The sequence below is a fragment of the Protopterus annectens genome, chromosome 9.part0 (genome assembly GCF_019279795.1).
Source record: "Protopterus annectens isolate FY-2018-M chromosome 9.part0, PAN1.0, whole genome shotgun sequence".
Taxonomy (NCBI): domain Eukaryota; kingdom Metazoa; phylum Chordata; order Ceratodontiformes; family Protopteridae; genus Protopterus; species Protopterus annectens.
Genome location: NC_056743.1, coordinates 1,774,699,703 through 1,774,715,045, shown reverse-complemented (window position 1 = coordinate 1,774,715,045; position 15,343 = coordinate 1,774,699,703). Strand labels below are relative to the sequence as shown.

The window sequence follows — 15,343 nt, the reverse complement described above, 5'->3', positions numbered from 1 at the left end:
TGGAGGAATCTATCACCGAAGACACTAATTGTAACGAGGGGGAAGGATCCCCACGTTCTCCCCCAGATGACATTTCATTCAGAGACATTCTTGAAATCCTCAAACAGCAGGGGGACTGAAAGTCCTCTAACCCTTCTTCTGAGGAGTCTGTGTTCCTGCAGGCCTTCCGTGCCCGGCCATCTACTTCCTGGGTGACCCCACCAGTAATGACCTTGTTAAACTAATTGTGCAGCATGCCTGGAAGACCCCAGACAATGTAGAACCTGTCCCCCGGAGGCCAGAAAAATTTTTATCTACACCTGAAGACCAGCCCCACTGGTCCAAGCAGTTGACAGTTGATTCTATGGTCGTGGTGGCAGCCACCAAGAGGGAACTGGCAGAAGATAGTTCCACTTTCCATGTCCATCCTCCAAACAGGGAGTCCCGGACCATGGACAGACTAGTGAATTGGACCTATGCTTCAGCGACCCTCACCATTCGGTCGCTGAACTATCTGGCACACTTTACTCGCCTCCAAAGAGACCTAATTTCCAAAATGTCTTCCTCTTTGGTGGGGGCACTGCCTGATGAGGTGCATGACACTGTCACCTCACAGCTAGCTACCCTTGAATCCATCTCGAACTCCTTGATGCATTTGATATCTCGCACCACTGAAGGGGCAGCTCGAGCTGCCGCATCTGGTGTTGTCATGAGACGTAATGTTTGGATGTGGTTGTGTGACTTTGTAGACCCCTTTAAATCTTCCTTCGTCAATGCACCTGTTGACAAATCTGCACTTTTTAGACCCAAGGTACAAGACACACTTGCACGTAGTGAGAAAGACGAAAAGACCTTGTCTGCTGTGGGCATATGCTTTTCCAAGGAAAGATGTGGTTCAAGAAATCCCAAGAATCCTTTCCTGACACTTGTGGTGAACAATCCCCCCGGGGCAGAGAGGGCAACTCATATGGAAAACACCCCTTTCAGGGTAGAGGAGGTCCACGTAACCAGGGCTCCAGAGCTTCTTTCTCCAGCAGACCTTACCAGCACTCCTGAGCGGCGGCCCGATTTGCTTTTTTCTGGAAGTAGTCGGGGTCCCTTTTTCTCTGCATTTAACAGCCTAGCATTTTATTACTACCGATGTTTGCGTGCAGAGAATAATATCCAGAGGCTACCAGATACCATTCGATTTAACTCCCAGACCCATCAAACGAATCCCCGATGTACCACCCAACAGAGGGAATTAGCAGCCTTAGAAATAGAAAAGCTGCTAAGAAAGAGTTATCCAACCAGTCCCACCAGACCAGACAGTATCCGGGTTTTACTCAAGGTTTTTTTAGTACCATAAAAGACTGGGGACTGGAGACAAATCCTGGTTCTCAGCCTGCTGAACAAATTTATCAAACCTCAAAAAATTCTGGATGGTCACAGTACAGTCCATTCTTCCCTTCCTAGGGAGGGACAATTGGATGTACTCTACAGACCTCCAGGATGCATACTACCACATAAAGATGGATCACCGCTCCTGGAGGTTTCTCCGCTTCCTCCTGGAGGTTTCTCCGCTTCTGTCTGGGAGCCAATCACTACCAGTTCAGGGCACTGTCTCTTGACAGCCCCCTGAGTATTCACTAAATGTATGGCAGTTGTGGTAGCTCATCTTCGACTACAAGGATTCCAGGTGTTTCCCTCTCTAGACGACTAGCTCTTTACCACTCCAATCAGGAATCTCCTAGTCAGCAGCCTCTCTTACACTCAAGGTCTCGCTCTCCGCTTGGGGATTACAATCAACAAAGACAAATCTCAGATGTCCCCAATGAAGACACTTGAATTTATTGGTGCAGTCTTTGACACAACATCCTGTCAAGCTTCTCTCCCCTCTCACAGGCTTTTGAAAATAAGACACCAAATCCAAGACCTTCTTCCTCACACATATGTACCAGCATGTCTTGTACTGCAACTCTTGGGCTCCATGGCAGCTGCCATTACGTTAGTACCACTGGCGAGACTGCACTTGAGAATCCTGCAGTGGCTCTTTTCTGCACAATGGTCATTTGTTAACCCACCCACTCAACCACATGATACGCCTTACAAATCATTGCAAGGAAGAAATGCTATGGTGGATGAAGCCACAAACGAATCTTTGGTGTCGACCGTTCTGTCTTCCCCAACCTATGGCCACGGTAACTACGGATGCTCAACTGTTAGAGTGGGGGGGGGGCATTTCCAGGGAAAGACTGTCCAAGGCACCTGGACTCCCATTGAAGCCAACTTGCACATAAATGTCCTGGAACTGAGGGCAGTTCTCTTAGCGTTGCAAGCGTTCCATGCATCCCTACCCTCGGGGACCATTGCAATTCAGTCAGACAGCATGTCAGTTATCTGGTACATCAGCAAGCAAGGTGGAGCCAGATCTGACCCCCTGTGTCAGGAAGCCATGAGGATTTGGCACTGGGTGATGGCTTCCAATCACTTTCTTTTAGCAATGCACATTCCTGGGAGTTCCAACCTTATTGTGGACAATCTGAGCAGGAACATCCTGATTGCTCACGAGTGGTCCCTCAACCCTGTAATAGCAGACCGGATCTTCCAACATTGGGGCAAGCCTTGCTGTGACCTGTTTGCTTCCCCTCTAAACTACAAATGCAGAAGCTATTTTGCCTTGATCCCTCTCAGGGGAAACCACTGAGGGAAGCTCTAACGCACGATTGGCACCCGGGTCTTCTGTATGCCTTTCCCCCGTTTACCCTCATTCCAAAATTTCTCCATAAAGCTTAGAGGTTGAAAAGCGAAGTGATCCTCATTGCACCCTACTGGCCACGTCAAGTCTGATTCCCATTTTTATGGCCTCATCTGATTTACAGCCCGTAGTTCCTGGATCATTCTCAGGACCTGTTCTCTCATCCTCTGGGATTGATTCATCTGAACCTGCACAGTCTCAAGCTCGGTTCCTCTACTTCTAATGATTGCCAGGCTGCCTGACATCCCATCTCCTGTTTGTGAAATTCTTCTGGCCTCGCACAAACCTTCCACTAGAAAGGTTTATTCTAGTAAATGGACTAGGTTCTCTATTTGGGCCAAAAAACAGAACTTAGATCCTTTCTCTATGCCTATTCAAAAGATCATACAATACCCAACTACTCTTACATGCAGGAGCCTCGGCTTCAACGATCACTGTACATTTAGTAGCTGTCGACAGTTTTCATAATGATCTTGATAATTCTTCAATTATGTCACACCGCCTATGCAAGACCTTTTTGAAGGGAGTATTACATGTTAAACCACCGGTCAAGCCTCCCTTAGAACCCTAGGACTTGACTCTGGAGCTTCAGTCTCTCGCAGATTCTCCCTTTGAGCCCTTTGAGTCATGTGATTTGAAATTTTTGTCATGGAAAACTTTACTTCTAGTAGCACTCACCTCAGCGAGAAGAGTATCTGAGCTGCAGGCCTTGAGTGTCAAGAGTCTTTACTTGATCTTCCATGCAGATAGGGTGTCCCTGCTTACTGACCCTTCTTTCTTGCCCAAGGTCATTTCTGGTTTTTCCATTAACCAATCTATTGACCTGCCGGTTTTCTTCCCAAGGCATTCCAATAGAGGGGAGTACCTTTTGCACACCCTTGATGTGCACTGGCAACTTCGTTGTTATTTAGACAGGACTAAATCTTTCAGGAAAACCGACCAATTGTTTGTGGCCTTTGCAGGGCCAAGATTGGGTAACCCTGTTTCCAAAGTGACTTTATCCTCTTGGCTTAGAAACGTCATTACCTTTCTCTACCAACAGAATAAGCTATCCTTACCTTCCAGAATAAAGGCTCATTCTACCAGATATCTATGGCTACTTCTGTAGCTTTTCATTCCAGAGCCTCTATGGATGATATATGCGCAGCAGCCACTTGGGCAAGACCTCATACCTTTATATCTCATTACAAATTGGATTTGGCCTCCAGGGGATGAGCATCTTTTGGTTCTATGGTGCTTGGGAATATCCTTCCCTTGGGCCACCCAGGACTGAAGTAGTTGGGGACTCTGTCCTATCTGTAATGAATAAACAAAGATTTACAGCATCAGATAAAGAAGTTATGTCTTACGGTAGCGTTCCATTTGTGTTGTAGATCTTTCTTCATTCATTACCCCCCCCCCCCCTGCCTGGACTCCTGGTGGACTTTAGGAACTCCTGGCTGCTGTATTTGCTCAGACAGAGCCTCCCACTATTTTTTCTATTACATCTTTTATTTAGGGCAGGCAAACTTGATGTGGAGTAACTAGGAGAGGGGCATTGTGAGTAGGTTCTTAGCTGAGAGTTTTTGGCTTGCGCAAGCTTGGAAACGGCCGTATCGGTTCCAAGGACGGAACTGAGGTCCTTTCTGTAATGAATGAACAAAGATCTACAACACAGATGGAACGTTATGGTAAGACGTAATTTCTTTTTCTTGGTTGGCACTACCTCATTATTATGAACTATAACCACTTAGTAATGGCTCACAAAATAATGCACAATCCTGACAGTGTACTTTCTCTAAAATATCTTCTGCAACCCTACTCTAACATTCGTACTCTTCGATCATCTAACAAAGACTTGCTCTTAAGTAACCAAAGTATCCAATACTGCAGGCAACTCTCTCTACTCTAACTTTGTTACTAAAAATTGGAATACCCTTCCATATAGTATTTAGATCCATAAGAAATCTTAATCATTTCAAAATATCTCTCAAAAGACACTTATTTGAATCTTGGCTTTGCACATGTAACACTCCAGGTTAATTATTAACTGAGCATTACTTATACAATTTGGCTGTACATACTAACTCTGTTAACATATCCCTTCTAACAACACTAATTCTCTGTAAGTAGTTAACATTCCTATCTGCAACTCTCACCGCAGAAGTATTACTAACTATGCACTACTTTGCCTAAGTGAGTCTCCCTGCCTAATTTCCTAACTAATGTTCTGTATTTGTCTATATTCAAGTGTTTAAATATTTGACACTAAATATATTTTTTTGCTTTTACATTTTTATCCTGTAAATGTGTTAACGCTCATTTTTTTGTCAATTTTGTTTATAATTTCTGTTATTTGTTGTGATAATTTGTATGTAAGTTTAGATTGGAGCTTTTCTCCCCGGGTCTGTGCTAAAAATGGGCACTGTCAGTCCCATTAAACAAATGTAAAATAAAATAAAATATTGTGGGTCATGGCTCCAGCTACTCTGACTTGCTGAGCATAATGGGATTTGCATACAGTTGGTTTGTGTTGCCAAGGTGATATTACTGATGACATATCAGAGCTTTCATTGTAAGATGTTACCATTCATGAGAGAGTACAATTAATGTGAATAAAAAGTCTTTAAGCTGAACCAAAAATTATAGTGTTTTCATAGAGCATTGTAAAATTTGATTCTTGGCCTTTGAACATCTACCTCTGTTTTGGGAGGAGAACTCTCTGTTGAGGCTGAACTCTTCTCATAAAAAATTGAAAACTATAAGCAGGAGTCCTCCAGTCAAGCTGACATGATTTAATATGGTACAGCTGTAAAGTAAAACGTTCAGTGTGAGCTGTAAACTCTGATTTATGAATTGGTAGGTAGAGAGCTATGGCTAATACAAAATATTTTCCTTTTTTTTTTTTTGCTGGAAACTCGTTAATGGATTTGGCAGCAAAAGTATGTCTGCAGAGGATGCTAGTGGAAAAAAAGAAATGGCTCAAGGTTTGTGTACCATGCACATATCCTAAACAGTTCAGTTTTGTTCTTGCAGACATGGATATTAGTAGTTTCCCTGATAATGCTAATAGTCTCAGCACTGCAGAGCAAGGTAGCATTTGCAAGCTGCCATGAATTAGTGTGTGCAGTGTATATGACAGGAGGTATTGATGATTTGTAAAAAGTTAGGAAAAAATAAAATTATGGAAAGTTAACATAGTTTGTCATATTTGCTTAATGTATTCATGAACTTTGCAGAAGTGCAAATGTGTGCCCATCCATGTACACTGAGGATGTTGTAATAATACAAAAACAAGTATAAAAAGGATGTGGGTAACGTGTATTCATCTAAGCTATACAGCTTTGTTACCTCAGTTTGGAATGCTAGCAGTATTTACATTAATTGCACTTTCTCGTGAATGGGGACTTTAATATTAGGAGCAGTGTGGCGTTTGATTGCTACTTGGAGTTGGAAAAATATGTATGTAGAAAGTATAAAGTACAGAAACTATGTATAGTTATTGTTTACCATAGTTGTAAAAAATAAGCAATTTTAGGTTAAATGAAGTGCAGAACTACTTGTATTTGTTCTATCTTCCCCATCTGACAATTAACTCCACTTAACCTCAGGTTCCTAGGTAAGTACTAGTCTAACTGCCCTTGCGGCCTGTTAAGCCTATCCAGTTTCTCTTTTGTTGCATAAATTAACCTATCCTGTTTGGTCTTGACCATCCCATGGTCGATAATTGTATATTACCCCTAGCAAGTGTAACTGAGATCATACCATAGATAATATGAGGTGACCCATGCATGGGTTAAAGCATTTACGAGCTGCCTCTATCCTTTAGTAGTACAGAGGGCAGTCTTAGGGTAAATTTTCTATTACCCATTCATAGATCTAAGTTGTACTTCAGTATAGAAAAGGATGACCTTTATTTTACGTGGCTGTGGAGTCTGTTCCATAGCAGAAGTATCCTCTGCGAGATGTACCACTTTTTCAAACCATTCTGTTTTTGCAGAAGAGGTTTAGATTCCTGGACTGAGCATTTCTGATGACATTTCACTTGGTGATGTACAGTACGTCTGTCAGTATTAGGTCGGAGGATGCCTTCTATGCAAGAGACAGGTCACCTCTTAGCTGTCCGAGTATAGTGACAGGGCTTTGAGTTGGTCCATGTAGGACATATTGTTTAGGCCTTGTATTCTTTTAGTATGGTATCTGCATGGGTTTTGCAGTTTTTGTGTGTGGAAAGATGCATGCAGTAAGGGGCATTATACTCGGTGACTAGCCTAATGAGGGCTGAGTAAAGACTGACAGTGACTACCCTAGATCTAGACACAATCCCTTTGGCTATAAGCTGTGCAGTATAGAAGGACTTTCTTACAACAGTGGACACGTTGGTCAGAAGTTGTCACTTTCCACATAAGTTCCAAAATCCTGAGCAACTGGGTCAATACTGGGGATATGTTGTCAGTGTGGTAGTTCCCTGGGTTAGATGACTTGCTAAAGGATACAGTACTGTATTTATTGTTAATTAGTCTCAGTCCATATTTGTTTGGGACACACCTTCCTGCAGGATGGCTAAGTCATTTGGGGATTCAGTAACTGCTGCTAGCAGTCATATGCAAACTTAGTCAGACGTCTTTGGTATTGGTTTTTACTTCAGAGAAGTAGCTGCTAAACAGGAGAGATCCCAGCAGAGAACACTGGGGGACTCCACTGGTGACTGTTTGTTTTTGTTTTTTGTGGGGGATAGCTTCCCCTATTTTGATCTTGTGTGTCCTATCTATGAGCCAGTTGACAAAACAGCAGGTGACATAGCAGTTTTATTCCCAGTTTATTTAGCTTTTCTACTTTGCCTGACTGGGGGATTGTGTCAAAAGCTTTGGCCAGCTCAAAATATACGATGTGTAGTTTTTTACCTTCATTCATTGCTTTGGTGGCTTTTCAGAAATGTCCACCAAGTTGAGCGAGCATACACTTCCCTTGAGAAATCCAAACTGAGATGGGTGCAGTGTTTGGAGGTTCCATATGTCTTATTGTTTAATTTCATGATGAGTCTTTCCATGGCTGTGCATATGAGCCAGGTCAGACTTGCAGGTCTGTAACTTTATGGGTCCGTGGAAGGTCCTTCCTTATGTAGGAGGAGGACTGTAGTTGTTCTTCATTTGCCTGGTACAAAACCTAAATTGAGGTTGAACAGTTTGTTGGGGGTGAAGGATGGCTAAATCATGCTTCATTCTATTTAAGCTGGATCTAGGATTATTGTCAGGACCCACTGGTGCAGTATTTGTAGCGCTTTAAGGACTTGGTCTTGTGTGATAGGTATAGGTAAGTCAGTTTTGGGTATATCTTGTGAGATAGAGGAGAGACAGAGGGGTTGTGTGAGCTAAATGTATCTGCCAGTAGGTTCGCTCCTCAGTGTAGGCAACATTGTTCACTATCAGCTCAGCAAATTGCTGCATTGTGCTTCTGAGTTTGAAAGCAATAATGAGGTTGATTATTTGTTGTGTGTGTGTTTATTTTTTAATTGCAACAAAAAGGTAAAAGGGGAAACCTTGTCAGTGTTGCATTTTATGTGTAAACTTTGAAGTTGTTACCCACCTGCAGGATACATTACAGAAGAATTTTGTGTAGACTTCACAATAATTAATACCTATTTGGCATGCTGTTGTAACAAGGGGAGACATTCCTTCACTTAACTGTAGATAAAAACATTGTTACTAAAGTACAGTTACAAACTCAGGTTCCATAGGACCAGATACTTTTGTATCTGCTGGTGGCCAAGATCAAATTCTTGGTGTCATGTACCCAAACACAAGACACCAAGGAGCAGAATGCCAGTAATTATTTTTCACAGGAGATCACTGCAGTAGGATTTCCAAGCGTGCACCAGCAGTGAGTCGTAAGTTTTGAGGGATTTCGCCCTTCTTTGTGCTAGGGAGACTGTGGAATTGTATAACTTCAATAGAGCAGGGGGCTTTTGCATCCTGCAAATAAATACTTACAGCTGGTGATATCCTTTTGGTATTTAATGCATTTGTGCTTGGGAATTTGACTCCTCCGGTGTATAATAAGTCAGTGTTTCATAAGAAAACTACTAAACAGCATACTTGGTGTTTTCATCACTGCTTTCTCAAGTAAAACTGAAAATTCAAGCTCCACACAACCAGATAAATATAAATATGGTGGTTTCCTGTACAAAATCAAGGAAAACAAAAGTCCTCTCATTTGTTTTTAGACAAAATGTTAGTAAAGCCTGTTTTTTGCAAACGGGTTGTAATGGTGCAGTTTGTGTGCAAGTGTGTGGGGTCACAACAAACCCACATAATTGCAGATTATCAGTGTGTCCATTATGCTGTTCCATACCTTACAGAAATATTGTGGATTTGTTAAAGAAATCCTGCCTTTTGAGTTTTGTGGCGTGTTTTGAAGAGGTAACAGTAGCACTTGATAGAGTCGATATTGGACAATCAAAGGTCACTTACAGGTTGGGACTCCTGTATCTCCAGTCAAACCTGGCCATAAATAAGGAATATGCATCAGGACAAACCAGAAATACATATCTGGACCTGGAAAAAGAGTTTGATACAGTACCCTACTCGGATATAGTTAACAAACTCACCGAATTGGGCATAAATCCCTATGTAACTCACAGTATTGCCTGCACGGGATTATCAAAAGTCCAAGTATTTAGAGCAATCCCTTCAAATGAGTAGTTTTATTTCTAAAAACAAAATATATCTAATTTCAAGTCCTCCTCCTTCAAAAAAAAGAGACTGACTTGAGCATTCCTTTTATAGGTTTTATTGGAATAAGCTCTTTCTTCTGTGTAGTCTTCTTATAGGTTCATAGGTTTATACTAGGCTATCTGCCCTAAGGCATTTATAAGCCTAGCCCAAAGTTTTGTGGCTTACGCCACCCCTTATATGAAAAAATACTGTGCCCATTAGTTTGTTGTGCCTCTGTCCAGCAGTGACACAGAGATTATTCCCGGGGTAAACCTACGATCTCCCATCCACAGGTCAAGATTTCTCTTGAACAGAGCCAGCGAGGTGCTCTGCTGGACCGGGATTTTATTCCACAGCATAGGGAGTCTCTGAGTGATAAATCTATCCCTCCAGCACCATTTCTTACGTCAGTACATCTAAACATTCTATGATTATGATGCTACCGTAAATACTGTTACAGAGGGGGTATAGTACACTAAGGGACAACCCATTTCCACCTGATTGGCCTTTCCCTTGCTCAGAATGTAGATAGCTGATAGGATGTTGGACTCATCCTTATTTGCATGGGAGGAGGGAGGAAGGGGCTTCCCCCGCTCAGAAATTAATGTAGAGATCTAGTAAGATGTTAACCTTATCCTCATTTGCATGGGGATGCTCACAAGTAGTGCTTGGTAAGCCCATGTACCCGATCCCGGGGACTCTCTTATGTGTTGCTATAGTCTGTTATTGACCAATCCTCCATTACCTTCGAGTCTGTCATTTTTTTTTATGTATAAACTCATAATCAATCAGTTTTACATGTGTGGCTACCAGACTGAATTTTATAGTATGGTTCACAAACATTTTTGTGGTCAGCAAACGTCACAAATCACTTGTAGTTTGCCCTTGTAAATAGATGTTACTTTTACGTTATTGCATCCTGATTATCATCGTCATTTTCAGTTTTTCTTATTACTGATATTAAGACCCCATCACAATCTAAAATACTATTAATGTTATCATTAGACTTGGTTAAAAAATAAATAACAATTACAAAATAGTTAAAAGTTGTAAAAAGTGACATCATCATTAGGAGAGTGATGTACAACTTAAACTTTGGCTAGAGTGTACCTACCAAAGTCAGAGGAGTGTATTCTGTTGCCCACCTAATCTTAGAGTATGTCTAGCCGTTGTACCAATTCATACCATACTGATCCTACTCCACAGTGTTGATATAGTGCTGTGTTTTGATACAGTACTTTACACAGCTTGTAAAGGCACAGTAATAACTTATTAGAAAACTTATAGATTTTGGAAAACTTGAATGCTTCAGAAAATCTGCAGAAATCTTCCATTATATATTTTTTTCTTATAGGTTACCTAGAGGCGAACCTGTCTCTACCTAAAATTATACTAGTGGAGAAAATAATATCAGACTGGGGAACCTAAGTTCTAAGATTATCAAATAAGCTGCTTCTTAAGTTTAGAAGTCATTCATCAACATTTTTTCCAAAAATAAGTTGTGTGTGTGGTATTTTAATTAATTTATTCGATCAGAAAATGTCAGCATAGGGTGAGACCGGTCAAGCTTTTTGAAGGCCAAGTAGGTCTTAAGTATGACGGTCAAAACTATGAAAGTTTTCTTTTTCCCCTCTTGGCTTGTAGTACTTTTCCATACTCCTCTTATCCTCATGCTTAACCATTTTGGGGTGAGGAGGTAGAAACCACTCCTATCACTGAAGTTAGTGCTTCAGTGTTTCTTTTGATTTCACTCTATCTATTTGGATATTTATTCATACTTTACCCCTTTTCTACTTTTCCCTAGTTTTGTCATCTTTCTTTTTATGTAATAATGCTATTCCTTATCTGCCTGATATTGGTGCCCCCACCTTCCCCATTTAGTCTATTCATGCCTTCCCTAAAGGTTTTTAGCAAAATACATGAGAGCTGGGAATTAGCCTGGAGATGGGAGAATAGTATAGGAGTTTTTTTTTCCTGCTGTCTTTCCTTTTTTGGCAGCAGATGCTTGTACTTTGGACTTGGCATAGTGGTGTTTGCATTGTTAAATATGCACTTGTTTGGAGTGTTGTGCCTTCCTTGACTAGGCTGTCCATTCAAAGCCCCACCTTTGTGTGGAACACAGATCTAAAGTCTTCCTGTAGGTGGCTGTCCAGCAGTAGAACCTGTACTAATACCAACTCGTGGCATAACAACCTAGCAGTTGACACTCTCTACCATCATTCCTCAGTCAATTTCTCCCATACCTGTGCCAGTAAATGAAATGGAGAGTCATTTTCCCTCTGTGTGGCAGAGTCGTTTTGCAGTCTAGTCTTACCTGTAGACACAAGGAGAAATTATCTACTCCATAGTTATGTGTTAACAGGTCAGAAGGCCACAGGTTTTTATTGCTGCATCCTTACACTCTAGCTGACAGTCTCTGTGTTCATCTGAGATGCACTCTTTCTGTCTCTCTTTTTTTTCCATTCAAGCTTGAATCTTTGAGCTCTTTATTTTAATTCTAAATGTTAGTGTCTTCTCAGTCCACTTTTTATCTCACATCCTCTGTTGTGTTCGGTTCCCTCTGTTATCTTTGGGTAATACTGCTTCTCAGAGGACTACCCATAGAAAATTTCTTGTGAAAACCTACAAGGGTTATCTCATGTCTGTTGGAAATGCCTTTTTGAATTTGAACACTTTGTGCAGCCCTGTAAACTGTAGACCTCTGTACCAACCTTTACCGCTAGATATTTTTTAAAGCTCCCCACAGCTGATTATCCACTACCAGCAGCCCCTGTCCTCTTTCACTGGCTGTACTGGACCTGTCTTAGCCTCCCATGGGCTCTACCTGACCTATGTCTAAGACCAGTGTGGAGATTGGGGACACTGATGCTGCATCATCCTGCTACCGTGGACAATGTCCTAACCCCACCATTCCATGGCAATCTTGCAAGCTGTGTTATGGCTGCCTTTGGGAGATGCATGCCTACCCTCTGGTCTCTTAATGCTGCCATTGCAGCAAATGTAGGCTGACCCCAAGAGGGGGGTAAGCCTGTGTCTGCCACGTGTTGCTGTCCTCCCCTGTTCAGAACCTGCAGGTCCCATGTCACTTGTCAAACATGTATTGTCTCAGGCGCCATCGGGGCTTTATACCCCTGTGCCACAGGGCTGGGTAACCTTTGCAATCAGTTATTGAGGAAAAAAAATAATACTTCAAACTTTTTTTTAATTATTCACTTGGATAAATTTGCACTGAAACTGCAACAAAGAACAGTTTAAGGCTAGTATTAAGCTGCTTAATATTTTGCCCCAGCAAAGTGAGTCTGCTGTTATTCTTCCATGCTGAATGCAGATGACTTTGTAATCGGTTGTGTAAGATCTGGAAATACAGGACTTGGAGGCAGATTATCAGATAAATCATTGTGTATATGGACCTTGAACACAAGGCATCTGGTCATCTCACAACACCTCAAAAATACAGGGTTTAATTCTTTAGTTGTTACAGGCTAAATACATAATAATAGGTTTGTATACTAAGTAGCAAATAAAAGTTCTGTTTTTTTTATAGTGCGTATTACAACTAGTAAGTGTTTATGTTCAGATTTTTAACCTTTAATGGTGCAGACATTCACAGTTACAATTTTTTATAATTTGCATCTACAACAGGTCCTGTACCTTGTGCAATGTTCAGATACCAAAGTTGCATGACCAAGCTTCACTTTTCTATATGAAAATCTGCATTTCATGGATTTTACATTACTTTACTTATTCTGTTGTTTGTTGCTGCTTGTTGCTTGAGTTGACTGCTTCAAGGTAAAAGGAAACTCCATTTTTTTTTTCTTTCTTGTAGGTTTGGTCCTGTAAATTGTGCTGGCCTGCACGATGAGCTGTATCCGAACACTTTTACTTGTGCGAGAACCTGTTTTGTTTGCCGTAACCAGGAAAGAGCTCATCAGATTTGCAGTGAAATGCACATCTTCACAACTTCAAGTTCTAGCCAGATGCACCCAGGTAGGTTTGCTTCTCATTGCACTTCCTTGTGAAACTAGCTCACTTTTTATTTAGTAATATGTTAAAAAGACTGGTGAGATTTATTTTTTCCAGAATTTTGCAAAAGTAACCATGTTTGCCATTTGTGAGCACTATTTACAGGTATTGCAGTCAGTATTATGCCATCTTGATATCGTTGATGAAAGCCTGAAGCTATCAAACTTTCAGATTTTCACACGTGATTTGCAGTCTTCACTAGTGTGGACACGAGCTGTGCTAAACATATTCTGAAAATATTATTAGAGATTTTCTGAGAGCAGGACCATTGGTGGACATTGCACTTTATTGTTTTCTTTGATGATATTGTCATACAGGGAATGGCATTTTGTTGTGTACTAGACAGGTATTTGCCTAGAGTGGTGAAACCACAATTTAGATTGTAATGGGGGTGTGGACTAATGGTTGCTGTGATCATCTTCTGTGTGTCCACAGATCTCAGGAAAGAGTGTATGCCTGACATCGGAATTGGGCTCCTACCTTTAATGTTGTTTGGTGGTGGACCATAACAGTGATATTGGGGGAACAGACATTTTTCACTAGATGTATAGGAGCTGTATTCTAGTTGTTTTCACTGAGTCAAACACTGTTGCATAGGAATGACACAGAGAAAGCTGCATATTCAGGTAGCCAGTTAGCCTGTGAAGTGTGTTTTTAGGAGGATGGAAGAAGCTGAAGTACCCAAACAAAACCCATGAGGAGGGCATGCAGACTGTAGCTAGAGAGAAGCATAAACCATGGACTCTGTAGCTGAGATTTTTCTTGTAGTAACCACTCCACCACCATTTATTTTATTGTGTTGATAATAGTGTTGGGTGCTCTATTAGGAAATACTGGAGTGACCTCAGGTGAGGTTGTATTTATTTTAGAGGTATGAGGATCAAGGCTTTTTCTTTGTAAACTTATTTTTGATGCCTTCCAAGTAGCATTGATGTACGAGGGATATCTTTAATCAAATTGTGTCTGGTGGGTATGGGCGCTACCTGGTATAGCAGTGTATCATTTTGTATGGTCTCCGCACGGCACTTGGTTCTACTGTTTATTTCTCCTTCGGGGTGCTATCTTTGCAGAGTTTGCATGGTGAGCAACATTAGAGCCACAGCGGAATAATTGTCCTCAGAACGATTGGCGGTGGAGTTTCAGTGTTGAGTTGCCAGCTTGGTGCCCAGCCTTTCACAGAAGGTACACATATGCACACACTCACACCTAAGGCCAATTTAGTGTGTCCAATCCACCTGCGGTATGTGTTTGGGATGTGGGAGGAAACTGAAGCACCCGGAAGGAACCCATGCGACCGCAGGAAGGACAGTGTATGGATATCATATACATATACACACACACATATATATATATATATATATATATAAATATAGATATATATATATATATATATATAAATAAATATAGATATATATATATATATATATATATATATATATATATATATATATATATATATATATAAATAAATATAGATATATGTGGGTCTATGGTCAGATGGTCGACTTTTCAGAAACTCCCAAAAAATATCAGAGACCATAAGACCGTGTTTCTGAAAACTTGAACATCAAAAAAAAAAAAGCGCAAAAATTACCTTGTTTACATTTTTGCAAGAGAGCAAGCCCCCTGCAAATTACATATGTCAGCTCCGAAATCGCACTGCAGTGAGGAAAAGGGTACTATATTTCCTGATCCTTGCCATTCTGCAGTCTCCATTCAAAAGCTTCGAATTTTCAAAAACTCAATCATATGGTCTAGATCATATGAAGTTCGAGTGTCTGAAAACTCGATCAAATGATCCAATATATATATACATAAACATAAGACACTTTTTTTTCTTTTTTTTAATTTTTTTCTACATCTTTTATAGTGTGTGTGTGTGTGGCATAATTTTGTGCTTTTGGCAACTGTC

General features: G+C 41.0%; 1 protein-coding gene across 2 annotated transcripts in view; it reads left to right on the top strand.

Annotated features, from left to right (window-relative positions):
• Positions 1-15,343, top strand: part of ECSIT (ECSIT signaling integrator) — a 354,144-nt gene that overhangs the window by 81,805 nt on the left and 256,996 nt on the right. For both annotated transcript variants that reach the window (XM_044084634.1, XM_044084633.1), the window contains exon 2: positions 13,235-13,395. In XM_044084634.1, coding sequence (XP_043940569.1) covers positions 13,267-13,395 — 129 coding nt within the window. In that variant the 5' untranslated portion in view covers positions 13,235-13,266. The remainder of the gene's footprint in view (positions 1-13,234; positions 13,396-15,343) is intronic.